Raw genomic sequence first — 14,628 nt, 5'->3', positions numbered from 1 at the left:
GTGCATGCATTCGCTATTCTAAGTATCTAAAATATATACAAATATGCGGCAAGACTAAAGGTAGGCAATGGCTTCAGCGCGGCAATGCCGCGTGTTGTTTCTAGTACATTTTTAGGAAAGCGGAAAAGCTATCAAATTTCCACTTTAAAATTCGTGCGTCGATGATAAACGGAGGCGGATCAGGAATAAAAAAAAGACATACCTGCACCGTCCGGAGCTCTGCACGGCCCTAACTTACATCGAGGTACGTGTTACTTTGTTACCAGAATATTCAAACGATCATAACTTTCAAACCATATACCCAATTTAAATTCCGTTTGAACATAGACGTTGTTCATAATTAATATAACAAAATGAGATCCAATTTGCACATATTATTTATATTTTAAAAAACTCAACAAATTAGGTGTACTATTTCAACATTTTAGTTATACCATTTCAACATTATTGCATAAATGTTGAAGTAGTTTATTTGAAATGTTGAACTTAACTTATGCAAATGTTGAATCTATTATTTCACATTGGATGCATGCTGCATGCACTATCTCTAGCAAAAATAACGAACTAGTAATGCAGTGAAATCTCAAATGTGATTTGTCACGAAGTAACTAAAATCTCAGTGCAACAATGTAAAGGAAAAGTTTATAGTTCTGACCTAGTTAGCGGTGCTCACATTGCACTATTGTTGTTGGGATTTTATTATTTATTAGTGGACTTTATAGATAGATGTTTATTCATGTTCCACCAGTTACATAGAGCTCCCCCGTTCCGTCCGCCCCCGCCGCGCACGACTCGACGACACGAGCCCGCCGGCGCGCATCCAGGCACACGCCAGCCAGGAGTCACTCCCACCCAGGCTCCCACCGTTTGCCGTTTTTACCTGGCCTCCACCGTTGCGCCCCCCCCCCCCCCCCCCCCCCCCCCGCCGGCGCTTGACTTGACCCCCGCCCCTCCTCCTCGTCGTTCGTCGGGGAGAGCGGGCTCGGGCCGCGTCTTTGTTGACGGACGGAGACCGCCCCGCCACCGCAAACCCTCCCCTTCCTTCCACCCCTCCCGTCGTCGCCCCCGCTCCTCCCGCTTCCCGTCGTGCCGCGCCAAGCATTGGGGATCTCGCGGGTCGTTCGTCCGGAGCCTGCCGACGCCTGGCCCGGGGACCAAACCCTAGCCGCCGCCGGCGCCGGAGGGAGCTTGGGGCTGCGCGCGTCGGGGCTGGACGGCGCGGGAGGTGGTAAGCTCTTCGGCGCCCTGTGTCCGTGCCGCGCGATGGCTGCGAATTTCCTCCGGGGGGGGGGGGGGTGTAGCGTAGGCGTCTCTGTGGCTCTCGTTTACCGCGGCACTCTGGTTAGTCGGGAGGCGGAACCGCTGTACGTCGTGGATTGTGCGCGACAGGGAGCTTCTGGATGATGCGATTTGTTGATTCTAGGGGTCACTGGAAAGGGTTAGTCGGGAGGCGGAACCGCTGTACGTCGTGTTGTTGTGATGTTTCTGTAGATGGATGTAGTTACAGGAATGGGAGCGCCGTGGAAGGGAAGCTTTTACATGCCGCAGGGGCCTCAGAGTGATTGTGCGATTAGTTGTTTGAGAATATTAGTGATATCGAATGGGATACCACGAGCACTGGCTGCTCAACCAGCTTCATTGTTAGGGTGGTTAACAAGTTATTTGTATAGTCCGGGCTAGACCTAGCTCTTTTTGTCCAATCCACGCCACCGCTTTTAGGAGCATTACCTGAAACGGATGCTTTTGGTTGTTGTACTATTCTATGTTACCCGTTTCTTTTGTCGTTAGTATAGATAGTATTTATACATGCATCAGTTCTGAGCTTCTGTCCTCGTGTGCGCTGATTTTCTGTTTTAAAAGAAATAACAGTTTCCAGTTAATCTAGGGTAGATTGTCGGTTGCTACTTTCCTTTTCCAAATTGTGATGGTGGGAAGTTATATGAATTGATTGTCCCGTGCGTTCGTGCTCACTGGTCATAAATTCCTCCAATTAATCATGATCTTGGATTTGTTTCCGTTGGATTTGTCCTGTTGCTCCTTCATTGATTATGTTCTGTTTACCGTTGAATTAAAATTTCAGGTTGTCGTGTAGCGGATTGAAAGTATTCCGTGGTTTAATGCTGAACCACTAATTAAGAGGGCAATCATTTGACTAACAACTGCGCGATGCGGTGGAATTCTTAATTTGGAGAGAATTACTCATGCTAGTTAGTAAAAGGAAGGTGGAAATCTTTCTTGCTTTACTCAAGTGAAGACATGCCCAAGACATCTCCTGTTAAAGCAAGCAAGAACATTGAATCACAGAAACAATCTGCACCAAACTTAACAGTAACAAATGGACATGCTGGTACTAAGGAAGTGGTCAATGGCGAACGCCCTATCAAGAATGTGAAACGCACTAGCACTTGGATCTGCAAAAATTTAGCCTGTAAAGCTGCTAGACCATCAGAAGATTCATTCTGCAAGAGGTGCTCATGTTGTATTTGTCACAAGTTTGATGACAACAAGGATCCTAGTCTATGGTTAGTTTGTTCATCTGAAAATGATAGCAAGAATTGCTGTGGCTCTTCTTGTCATATTGAATGTGCTTTTCGACACAAGAGGGTAGGATGCTTTGATCTGGAGCAAATTATACATCTCGATGGGAGTTATTCTTGTGCTTCATGTGGAAAGATTTCTGGAATACTAGGGTAAGCACAGTTTCTAGTTAATATTCTCTAAGGCTCAATGTTCCTATTGTTGTTTTGTTTCTTTTCTTCATTTGTATGACTTGCAAATAGTTTAATTATTTTGCATGAGAAGTGGCTTGCTCGTCTGCAGTGATGAAATTACTGTGCATAGAGTCAGAAACCATTTTAGAACTGTGGCGTATTATTCTTTACCTTTGACAGAAATTTCATTCCCATTGGTAGTAGATAAATAATTATGTGAAACCATTTTAGACATGCAACATTCAAGTCAACTGTTACTAGGATCCGATTCATCTTTGCAGTGGACATACTAGTCCTCATGGGGTATTCCTCCAATGTATATAACATTGTAGTTTATAATTGCAACGATCTCTTTTTATTAAATGTTGTAAATGTACATCTTGAATGAATAAACCTAGAAGGATGAAATTATCTTCTCAAAATTAAATTCTTTGGAGCATGGAATTGTTCGATTACCCCAAACAGGTACTGTGTATCAAATGCCAGCTCTTCTAATTTTGACATACTAGTGGTTTCTTAATTGAAATCAAGCATCCAATGTTAAAGTTGTGGTATTGATTTGCATATAGATACAGTATTTACTTGGGGCATTATTGGAACACCTGCTGTGGCTTTTGGTCATTCATGGTAGACTTGTTTAATTAACATTAACATGTGTATTAATCTTTGGTGCAGATATTGGAAAAGGCAATTAGTAATTGGAAAAGATGCTCGCCGAGTTGATAATCTCTGCCAACGTATTTATTTGAGCTATAGGCTATTGGAGGGAACTAGCCATTTTAAAGAACTGCATGCCATTGTCGAAGATGCCAAAGCAAAATTGGAAAGTGAGGTTGGCCCACTTGATGGAATGTCAGCAAAGAATGCACGTGGTATCGTAAGCAGGTTCTCAGCTGGTATTGATGTGCAGAAACTATGCTCTACAGCAATTCAAAGAGCTGATGAGTTGTTGAGTTCTCCTGACCTGCATCTTCGAGGTAATGATCATCCTTACATAAAATATTTACCATGATGGTTTTGGTGTTGCTGCAGAAGGCTTACACACTTCTTTGTTTGCAGATTCATTACCTGCTGCCTGTAGATTCAAATTTCTAGACATAACGTCTTCTTCACTTGTTGTCATTTTGAAAGAAACCTTGTCATCTGACACAATCAAAGGTTATAAGCTATGGTACTGGAATAGCAGAGAACAACCAAGTGCGGAAAAGCCTGTGGTTCTGCCCAAAGATGAAAGAAAAATATTAGTTTTTAACCTATCCCCATGCACAGAGTATTGTTTCAGAGTTATATCATTCACCGAAGATGGGGTACTTGGTCATTCAGAATCTAGGTGTCGTACCAATAGCAAGGATATATTTTTCAAGCGTGCTACACAGAATGCAGGAGGCACACATACACAAAAAAGAGACAGAAGTCATTCTTTAAAGTCAAGTGGATTCAAGATTGGAGGTCTTTGGAAGAGTATGCAGGAAACTTGGGGCGAAGAGGGCTGTTTTGAAGGGGTTTGTGAATATACACATGAAGGTTCATGGAGCAGAAGTGCCACAGACACAGAGTTTTCTGGTGCTTGTCGCAAACTTCATTTCAACGCATCTTCTGTTCCTGACCTAAACATTGAGGTGCCTGTGGCCATGGATTACACCACTGAGAAGCATTATCATTCAAAGAAGGGACTTGTAAGATCAAATGACAGTGGTGACTCTGAAACCTGCGCAGTTGGCCGGAGTGCAGAACCACCTGCTGTTGAGTCTCGGCCAGTAGGCAAGGTGAATAGCACACACATTGATATATGTGAGCAGAATGGTGCTTCTGCTATTTGTCGTGAAAAACAGTTTTCTGGAACGACAAGGCAGTTGGATGGGAGTTATGAGCATTGTGTGAAAGTAATTAGGCAGTTGGAGTGTGATGGACACATTGATAACAGTTTCAGGATGAAGTTCTTGACTTGGTATAGTCTAAGATCGACAGACCAGGAGCGTAGGGCTGTGACCACATTCATCAAGACACTAAGTGAAGAACCAAGCAACCTGGCCGAGCAGCTCACCGATTCTTTCGGAGAAATCATAAACTGCAAGAAGTCAAGAACCGGTTTCTGCAACAAGCTATGGCATTAGGACAAAAGGATATTGCTAACTCACTGATTATCTGAATTTTTCCCAGATCAGTGCAGTAAAATCTAGTGTATTCCACCAATTTGACAGCAACAAAAAGGAGTGTTGGCAAAAATAGGAAATTATTTTAGGCAGCAAATAGCTTGCACTGAAATAATTCTTTTTTCCCATCAGGAAGTAGTGGAAACTTATTTTTCATTGGATTACTGGGTGAGTCCTGGAATTGTTGTAGAATGTTCTCTTGTTATCTGTTGTAGCTCCGTGGAGAAATTTTTGGAGATGGTTCGTTGACTAGTCTGGTAATATCATCGTAAATGCAATTAGATTGGTATAAATTATTGATTTACTTGTCCTTTTATCCTTTTTGTTGCATTTGCTTACACCCAGTAGTGATTCGAAGAGGTTTCCTTTTTTTTTCTTTTTTACCACATCTGTTGCTAGGATTGGAATATCTCTAAAGAGATAGCTTTGGATAGGAGCGCTTGGAGACTAACTATCAATGTACCTGAACCTTAAATTTATTTCTTTCGGATTTCATCTCTAGCTTATCCTAATTTTCTTGGGAAAAAAGGTTATGTTGTTGTTGTAGTACCACATCTGTTGCTAATGTCATTGAATTTGTTAACCTGACGCTGGCAGCCAATAAAGTAGACGAGTGTCAGAACGGGGGAGTCAAGGGAGTTTTAAAAAAATAATATTAATCCCTTTTTAAATTTACATCCTTATATATTTTTTTGAATAGTGACACACAGATCTTATCTTACAAGTGTTTGGCAGACCAATTTCACTTAACAAATAGACGAACGTTTATTTTATTTAACAAATAGACCGCATGCTTTATGTCATCCCCCATTCTGTGGCATCTGCACTTAATATTTCATTTTAATTTAGTTTTGGAACAGTGTTTCACACACACACACCCCATAAGTGTTTGACACACAAAAATTCACTTAACAAATAGGCGGACTTGTTTTATTTATTCACTCGAAAGTACCACAAGCTTTATATATATCCAACTGCGTGAATTTCAAACCCACCATGAGGCTCCGCTTTTAATAACTACGGCATCCAGTATGGACAGCAAGTAAAGTTTCAGATTCTTCTGCGCTCCGGCCGGAGGGTGGTAAAGGATCCAACATTTTGAACTAAAAAATCTAAAAATCAGGTCCTAAAAGAACCGGTCTCTAATTTTATACAATTTTGAATTAAAAAATTTAAGAGTCTTGTTGGACTGTGAAGATGCCACTAAGGTCTTGGCCCGTTACCACCCCTGGCCGGAGCCATGCATGAAGCCACAGCAGAGAATGGCCGACTCGCTCGAGGCGGCGCTGGCGTCTGGCACCCCCAGTCCTTACGTCCTGTGCCTTGCTGGATTGGCTCGCGCTAGGGATGAAAACCAACCAGAACAGACGGGAACGGGACACCTCTCAACCGTTTCCGTATTTTATTCCGGAAATTGGGAGCGGGAGCGGAATAGCTGGAAATGAGATATACGGGTTACACAAATAGACGAGAATCAAAAAAATTATCAGAATATATTATTATTTAATTATCATTCAACTTGTATGAATATAACACTGTATACTCTTTTACGCAAGCTATTCTTTTAAAAATATGATCATTGTTTTATGTTTTCTATGATTAAACCGTGAAGTACACCGATTGATTGAGGACAAGAGGATATATAGTGTGCCTATTGATTTTTTTCTAAATTTTATAAATACGGGATCATCCCAACTAAAAACGGAATCCCACAAATACGGATGGAATACACCCCTTCCCACTTCCAATCCTATTTCCATATTTTTCTGTAAATACAGAAACAGACGATATAAATATAGAAATATAGGCAGAACGGGAATTGATGGGAATGAGATGTTTCCAGTCCGTTTTCATCTTTACCTTGAGCCCGTGGAGGCAAAACTTGTACAAATGCTACGGACCTACGGTTTTTTTGAAAGATCCTGAACCTTACAATTCGGCGTATATTAATAAGAAGAAGAGAATTGACCTTGTTTATAGGTAAACCGGGCCCGAAAACCACACAACAGAAACTATAAAACCTATCACTACAACACCTATAGCTAGCAACACCGGCCGATTGGATTGGGACATCAATCGAAACTCACTCGACTTTGGCTGGTCGGATTGGGACATCGACAAAGCCATAACGACTTACACTCCGCTCGGTCGAATTGGAACATCGACACGAGCCACCACAACTCTCCGGTTTGTCTGTCTGTTTTTTTTTTTGCATTAAATGTAAAATAATCTCTTGTTATGAAGTTAGAGGCTTAGAGTACGCTGAAACATTCGAGAAATCAAAGAGAAATTTCACACCATAAAGAACTTGTATCAGACAATGTCAGGTTCATCGTCGTATCAGTTCTCTATTTCTCTCACAAGACACCAGAGAAATGACTTCCAAATATATCTATGTGCAAGTTTTTTTCATATAGAAAAACAAAATAAATATGGTCCCATAATGATGGGAGCAAGAATTTCACATTTCTAAGACCTCCAGGAGTCTCGATACATTTAGTTTCTCAACATTGAACTCTAGCCACAAACATTCAGCACCTTGTCCTCCGCTTGCGCAAGTCATGATGTATTTTGCCTTTATGTCCTAGTCTCTAGGAGATTAACACACAGTTGACAACCTCCCCCCTTACAGCCTCACTCCAGGTGAAGCAACTTTTCAGGCTGCCATGATAACTAATTGGAACCATTGTATGAAACTTGCAGCAAAAATTCAAACATCATGGAAACCATGCTTATTCTTGTAGCTCTTCGAGATCTCCATTGGAAAAACATGAGCAATACATGCCATGAAAGAACTCGAATGGCAAGTTGGCAACCATTCACGTTAGCATTTGTCCAGAACACATCAACATTACTCTTCCGAGTTATTAGTCACTGTCCCAACTTTCATCAGTATTTTTCTTCATTTTACCAATCGTGTCACCATGTTCCAAGTTATCATTGCTTTCCTCCTCGCTACTGCTGTGGACATTTGAGAAATTTACCTTTGGGGATCTTAGGTTCGTTTCTCTTTCTCCCCCCTTATTATCCAATCCCCACAAATCTTCTTCTTCAGAGTCTAAACCACCATCATTACTGTCAGAAGCAGCTACAGAATTTCCTCGACTCTGATTGGAACCTCTGAATCCCCCAGGAATAGAACTCCGCCTGCCACTGGATCTGCTCTTCTCATTCTTTGTACTTTTGAATCGTAGAGGACGATCATCAGGTGCATCGCTATCATTGTTGAATCCAAGAAAATTATCTGTGTCATCACCAGAGTCCCATTCTTTACCTGATGCCTCAATCTCACTATTATCATCCCACCTCCTTGCATCTGATGTTCTTTTGTTGTTGTTATCTCTCCTATATCTTCCCTGGCCTCTATCCTGAACATCTGAGTTGCCATAACTTCTGTTGAAACCCCTCCTCTCGCCCACTTCTCCCCTAGGAACAAAATCCCGTCTCCCACTAGATCTGCTCGTTCCATTCCTCATGCTTTCGAATCGTCGAGTATGCTTGTCACGAGAATCTCTATCATTGTCAAAGCCCAGAAAATTATCCCTCGCATCAACATCATCACCAGAGTCCCATTCTTCACCTGATGCCTCAGCCTCGCTATCATCATCCCACCTCCTTGCATCTGGCGTCCTTCTGTTGCTGTTATTCTCTCTCCTATATCTTCCCTGTCCTCTATCCTCATAATCTGAGTTTTCATAACTTCTAACGAAACCCCTCCGCTCACCCACCTCTTCTCTCTCCCAATACCGCATTCTTGAAGATTCTTCTTTCTCTGCTGCCTCTTCTTCCTCCCATTGCTTCTCTGCCGCACTTTCTATCTCTGAAATGAACCGGTCAAGCTCCTCCTGGTCGCTATCTTCAGATGGTTGATCATGTGGTTCTTTTATTTCAGTAGTCCCAGCAGAAGGTTGTGCATCCCCATGGAAAACGTAGGGAGTACCTTGTTGTTCATCTATGGCTCGGAAGAATGTAGAGGCAACACGCTGGATACTAGCCATAGCAACAGGATCCTCCGGACTGATACCCTTGCGACGGAGCTGTGTCTCTATTTTCTTGATGTTTAGTTTCTGTGATTCAAGCGCTTGCTCAAATCTGGCCTTGAATAAAGCCTGCAAAAAGGAAAATTGCACCCATTTGGAAGTATTACAAAGCTGGAGATAATCAGTTTGAAAAATAAATAGATGGTCAAACATATGCAGCATAAATAAACCAGAACTTGGTAGGAATTGGTAAATGACATACAGATCATATGCATAATCCATAGAAAGAGGAAAGTGAAATGGAAATAGCAGGGAAATGCGAACTGAGATAGAGACATCAGTTGCATGGGACTGACCTTCCTCTTGGTAAGTGTGTTGAAAGGTATAAGGTTCTTAGGTTGACGGTAGTTTCTTCCTCGAAACATGATGATTGTTTTAGTATTATGAATGTTGATCACAATTCCACCACTTAATCTTGTCAGCATTGCTGCCATTTCCTTAATTTTTTCCTTCGGGAAGTTGTCACAGCAAACTTGAACCGTCTCATGGAATTTCCAATGCATATGCATGTTTTGAACAACACCTCCAAAGACTCCACGAACTCCAACAGGTACATAATTTCTATTTCTGAATCCAATCTTCTTGTAAGCTTGTAGTTGCTCAGCTGTTAACAGTTCAGGATCATGACGAGGAGCTGGTAATTCTGGTAGCTCATACTTCTTGAGCTTCTGCAGTAGCAAAGAAACCTTTTTCTTGGCCTGGATAGAAATGGAAAGTATGGCAAGTTAATGACTTTGCAACAAAAAGAAACAGACCAGAGACTATGCTGTAGTTAGCTAGATATTCATGATATATCTGGAAATTGAAACTTTTTAATAGGTGTGCAAAGTGCAAACTCAGCAAGTGAGTATTAAGCATCCAATCACTTACACAAATAAGACATACATTTGTTGTTATTTGTTGACACTGATTTTTCCTCAAGCTTACAAGGAATGCAAGCACATTTACTATGAATCACCTTTAAACATTCAAACCATCAGAAAAGCTCTAATAGGCTATACCATGATATACCACACAGTTTTTGAAATTCTAGAACCCTATAAATCATAGGAATAATCTTAGGCTTATGTACGCGTACAACAGGCGTGGTTGTCCAAATCAAAACTTGCAACTTTAAAGGCACATAAGTCAGTACGGCATTTTGAACTCCTAAGGCTGCTATTTGATAAGCCTTCAGTTCCACAGAGCAAACTCCAAACCCAAACTATCTAACCATATTAAATACTTTCTGGGATGCACAGTTACATGTAGCAATGCCTCGGTGCGAAAGATTTTATTTAAAATTACACAGAAAACTCCTGATTCTGATTTCTCTCCACAAATCATCAGTGAGCAAAACTTCCAGCACACAACTACAAAAATTCAAAGAATTGTGTCCCACTTGGAAGAAGTAGACTACACCGAGATTGACCAAGCATCCTACTGCAGCCAGACCATTTGGCCGGCACCACCACGAACATGCAAGAGGGAAGCAAAAATGGGGGGTAATTGCCTCCTTACCCTGCGCAGGTTGTAGATGAGCTTCTCGTCCTCGGTCATGAGCTTCTTCCTGAGCTTGACGGCGCGGCGGAGCTCCCGTTGGGTGCGACCAGTCTCCCTTGCCATCCGCCTCTCCACCTTGCTCCGCATGCTCCTCCCCTTGGTCGACATCGCCCGCCGCCACCCGCCGTCCGCTCCTGCTCCCGCCGCCAGCAACCCCGCGGACGGAGAAGCCGAGTCCGCGGCCGCGATGACCGGCTCACCGCTCGCGGCAAGTCGCCAGGAGCTGCCCCTCCGCGGAAACACACGCACGCGTCGTCAGAGATCAAGGGGAAAGGGGAAGAGCCGCCGCTACTGGCACGGGTCGAGGGAAGGGGAGGGAAAGGGGGCGGGGCGCACCTGCGGCGGAGCGATGGCGAGGCTGCCCGGAGGAGGCTCCGGAGGACCCACATGGCTGTCCGGCCGCGGCCGGAAGGTCGCCGACGACGAGGAGGGCTCTGGAATGCGGGGCGAGATGGGTTTAGGAGGCGGCGGCGCAGGGCGATAAACCCTGGGCCTGGTGGTGGTGGGGACGGCGGGGGTGGGTTGGGCTGTGTGCGGCCTGAGGAAGCAGGAGCTTGATGGGCCGTCAGATGCGAGGTGGTGGGCTTGTGCCAATCCTATACCGGAAAACCTATATATCTTTCGGAGGAAACTTTGTTAAATATCTTCCTATGTTTGAGATCTGTGCAGATTAAAATAAATGGATAAGATGCAATCCAGCACGAGGAAGTGCATGCGCGCAAGCACAGCTTGCCGTAGGGGAGGTGGACAGCTGTCCAAGCATAGCTGGTTGGTGGAAAAGAGGTTGGGACTCCTTTTAGATCGGATCGTACACTTTGCTTTTAATTTTTTTTCCAAACCGTAAATGCTTTTCTGATTCCGTTTGAACCACCGTGTTACTTACAATTTATACAATAAAATAAGATACAATATGAATATATTTTAGTTTTTTAATATTGTTTTGAAAAATCAACATTTGTAATGTATCGTTTCACCAATTTGAATATATATGTTCAACAATTTATATATATTGATTCAACATATCTTTTATAAATGTTGAATTAGTTCATTAGAATTGTTGAACTAATTTTTTAAAATATTGAGTACAATAGTTTAAAATGTTGACTAGCCTGACTATCATCTTGGAGTATTCTTTAGCAAAGGAAATAATTTAGCATATTAGAAATCGCACCTATGACCTGCTACCTGCTGTCTATATCCACATGCAAGTAGTAGTACTAGCAGTTGCCTATCCTACGTGTTGTTTGCGCATTGTAGACATTGGAAGAGTTATGGGCCGTACTTGGGCTGTGCGATGGTACAGCTATTCATCTTCCGGAATACAGCTAGGAGCTCCCATCCTATACATCTTCTACAAAATTATTTCTTCTCCATCTTTCATTATTTGAAATCTGTACAACCAATCACACCTTTTGATCCATTTTAGACGCCAGCTTTTCCCTCTCTCCTACCTTCTCTCTCCGCCGCCGCTCGCCACGCCACCACGGGCCGCCCGCAGCTGCCCCTGCGCGCTGGCCCCGCCCCACCGCGCGTGCTAGCTACCTGCTCCGCTGCTGCTGCATGCTTGCGTGCCGCTGCTGCTGCCGCCTGCATGCGCGCTTGCATGCATGCTTTGCACCGCCGCTGCTTAGGCTATTTCCAGCAAATAGCGGATGCGGATGCGGAAAAAAAGCTTCGTATACGCATCGGTCCCACCACTCGCTAGGTGATAGGAGAAGGCCCGTTCCAACAGCGGTGCGAATGCGGACGCGCAAACAACAAGCAGGCCGCCGGCCGCCGCGCGCGGGCCTACGGAGATCACAGACGACCGATGCGGTGAAGAGAGAGAATGTGTAGATATGCGGTGCGCATTCGGCCTTCTCGTATTTTTCGCGTCCGCAATCGGGAGCTGCTGGAGCGTGCTACAGTACCTTGGTAGTGCGCTTTTTCCGCATTGGGGATGCGATGCGAGCGCTGCTGGAAACAGCCTCCGCTTGCGCAGTCGCTGCTGCTGCCTGCCTGCGCTGCTTGCGTCGCCGGTGCTGCCTGCGCTGCCCTGCCGCGCGCCCATGCTGCCTCCCGGGCGCCGGAGAAGAAGCTTGCCCGGTCATCATTCAACAAATCGAATTTAGCATTTTAACATTTTGCACTTCTAATTTCAACATTTCATCAGTACAATTTCAACATTATGATCATCAAATGTTGAACTGATTTAATAAAAATGTTGAATTAATTATATCAATATGTTAAACATATTTGCAAAAGTTTATATATGATAATTGGACCAATAGGCTTTAAAGATGAATGACTTATCTATCTTCCATAAAATATATAGGAAGCCCCAGTGGGCATGAGCCGTACGATCTGACCGTAAGCCACGTGGACAGTTTTTTAGCATAGCAACCGAGAAAACTTAAAGAAACAAAAACACTGAGAAAACACAAGCTACTTTTAAAACAGATTACAAAATACACAAAATACAATAGTTTTGCAGCAGCGTCCTCGGATATAAAGTTCTAAACATTATACTCTAGAAATGAGAAGGGAATGAGCAGACTAGATAATGAGAAAAATGTTAGGATTCCTTTTTTTGAAAACGCATTAATTTATACTGCTTGGGCACTGGGCAGTATAAACATGTGTTTTTTTCAACCAAACATTTATAATGTTGCACATGTATAGTTCCAAAGGTTAGTTGCGCTAATAAAATTATATAGGTCGTGTATATAATCTTTCAACGATACTCTTAAATCTTGAAGAAGACAGATTATGAACGTGCATAGGTGATACTACGGAGTGGGAGTGAGCGTGCATATATAAACTGCACATTAGCTAAAAAATTATTTAGCTATAAAATAAATAAAAATGGTTCCAACTAATATTATTTTTTTAGATTACATAGTATAATTTAGACACTCATAAATATATGTACACTCAACTCTATGAACGCACGAATGCAAATTCTATTTTTATAAGTTTCTTCGAAGACTGAACCGTCTACCATAGAAAAGCACAATGCCGTTAACCTTTAGAATATTCGTTTCCATAAAAAGTCGAACCTAAAATTTAAGATGCTACCAAAACTTTTATAACCACTGGACTATAGACCCTTTCACCCAACTAATATCAACTTGCTATAGAAAAATGTGCCGTGCCAGTTTGTACAAGGGAAACTCAGGTTTGGGCATTTTGCTGATCGACGGTTAAGCCGGAGGAGGAGGTTTCGTGAGAAGGTAGGCGCGCGTGGACGTGGTAGGAAGAGAGGACCCACAGATTCTTCTCCGGTGGCCGCACGGCCGCACCACGTTTCCATCGTGCGCCGCGGCTACCTCGTGTTTGCGTGAGGAAGACACTCGTTGGATGGATGATGGATAAGATAGATCATCCAGCCTCCCAGGCTTATAGAACAATATACGCCTTCTAGATGACAGGCACCCTGCAGTCTGCACGCGCGCAAACGCAGGCGCCGGGATCTGATGGGATGGGTCTCGACGGGGAAAATGAGTGGACGAAACCGTACGTGCTTGTTGACCCTTTTCCCTTCTAGATGGCCGACTTTACGATTTGCTTGCTACAAAGAGGAAAGTGAGTACTAGCACGACTTTAGGAAGTACATTAGCTTCTCTCTTTTTTTTCTGCAATTAGTTTTGTTTACTACTCATAAATAAACAAGACACGCTCTGCTATGTTTGTTCCAAAGTGCTACCTGGCGGATTTGCCTTTGTGCACATTTTGATGTCCGACGACTCCATTGCAAGCACAATTTAATTTTTTTCAGCACAATTGAAGGCACAGGAGGTTTACAAATTTAGTATCCTACATACAGTAGATAGCAAAAAACCAAGTAAGCAATTTTGTCACTCCAACTGGATGCAAATGCGCATCCAATTGACAGTTTCCAGTCACTGATTCTGCCCACAGTAAAAAAATACTTTCATTTAAAACACATATTATTTTGACTATATTCCATGAGTTTGGCTGGACCCTATGAGAAAAAGATACTTGCCTCAGGTACTACATCCCTATCCAACTCGGGGAAAAGAAATCGATTCCTTTTCACCTCCGGCCTAATTTAGATGCAAAATTCAAAATTTCAAAACTATCATATCGAATGTGTACGGCACATGCATGAAGTATTAAATCTAGACGAAATAAAAAATTAATTGTACAGTTTGCTTGTAAATTACGAGACGAATCTAATAA

General features: G+C 42.9%; 2 protein-coding genes across 2 annotated transcripts; one reads left to right on the top strand and one right to left on the bottom strand.

Moving 5' to 3' along the window:
* The first annotated feature begins 862 nt into the window (after positions 1 to 862).
* Positions 863 to 5,178, top strand: LOC120697415 (VIN3-like protein 1). The gene is made up of 4 exons (XM_039980646.1): positions 863 to 1,228; positions 2,081 to 2,690; positions 3,387 to 3,688; positions 3,771 to 5,178. The coding sequence occupies exons 2-4, from the start codon at positions 2,257 to 2,259 to the stop codon at positions 4,823 to 4,825; spliced, it is 1,791 nt and encodes a 596-aa protein (XP_039836580.1). The 5' UTR covers positions 863 to 1,228; positions 2,081 to 2,256; the 3' UTR covers positions 4,826 to 5,178.
* Positions 5,179 to 7,192: 2,014 nt separating this feature from the next.
* On the bottom strand, positions 7,193 to 10,925 carry LOC120697413 (CRM-domain containing factor CFM9, mitochondrial-like). The gene is made up of 4 exons (XM_039980645.1): positions 10,783 to 10,925; positions 10,405 to 10,669; positions 9,201 to 9,602; positions 7,193 to 8,973 (listed from the first exon to the last, which is right to left on the bottom strand). The coding sequence occupies exons 1-4, from the start codon at positions 10,833 to 10,835 to the stop codon at positions 7,732 to 7,734; spliced, it is 1,962 nt and encodes a 653-aa protein (XP_039836579.1). The 5' UTR covers positions 10,836 to 10,925; the 3' UTR covers positions 7,193 to 7,731.
* Between the last annotated feature and the right edge of the window lie 3,703 nt (positions 10,926 to 14,628).

Source organism: Panicum virgatum, chromosome 3K (genome assembly GCF_016808335.1).
Source record: "Panicum virgatum strain AP13 chromosome 3K, P.virgatum_v5, whole genome shotgun sequence".
In the NCBI taxonomy this organism is placed as follows: Eukaryota; Viridiplantae; Streptophyta; class Magnoliopsida; order Poales; family Poaceae; genus Panicum; species Panicum virgatum.
Note: the sequence above shows the minus strand (reverse complement) of the source record. Positions and strands in the feature narration are given on the sequence as shown.

Coding starts and splice junctions, on each gene's coding strand:
- LOC120697415 (XM_039980646.1), top strand. CDS start 2,257: ATGCCCAAGACATCTCCTGTTAAAGCAAGCAAGAACATTGAATCACAG. Junction 2,691..3,386: donor AAGATTTCTGGAATACTAGG/GTAAGCACAGTT, acceptor TCTTTGGTGCAG/ATATTGGAAAAGGCAATTAG. Junction 3,689..3,770: donor TCCTGACCTGCATCTTCGAG/GTAATGATCATC, acceptor CTTTGTTTGCAG/ATTCATTACCTGCTGCCTGT.
- LOC120697413 (XM_039980645.1), bottom strand. CDS start 10,835: ATGTGGGTCCTCCGGAGCCTCCTCCGGGCAGCCTCGCCATCGCTCCGC. Junction 9,603..10,404: donor TCATCTACAACCTGCGCAGG/GTAAGGAGGCAA, acceptor ATTTCTATCCAG/GCCAAGAAAAAGGTTTCTTT. Junction 8,974..9,200: donor ACACACTTACCAAGAGGAAG/GTCAGTCCCATG, acceptor TCCTTTTTGCAG/GCTTTATTCAAGGCCAGATT.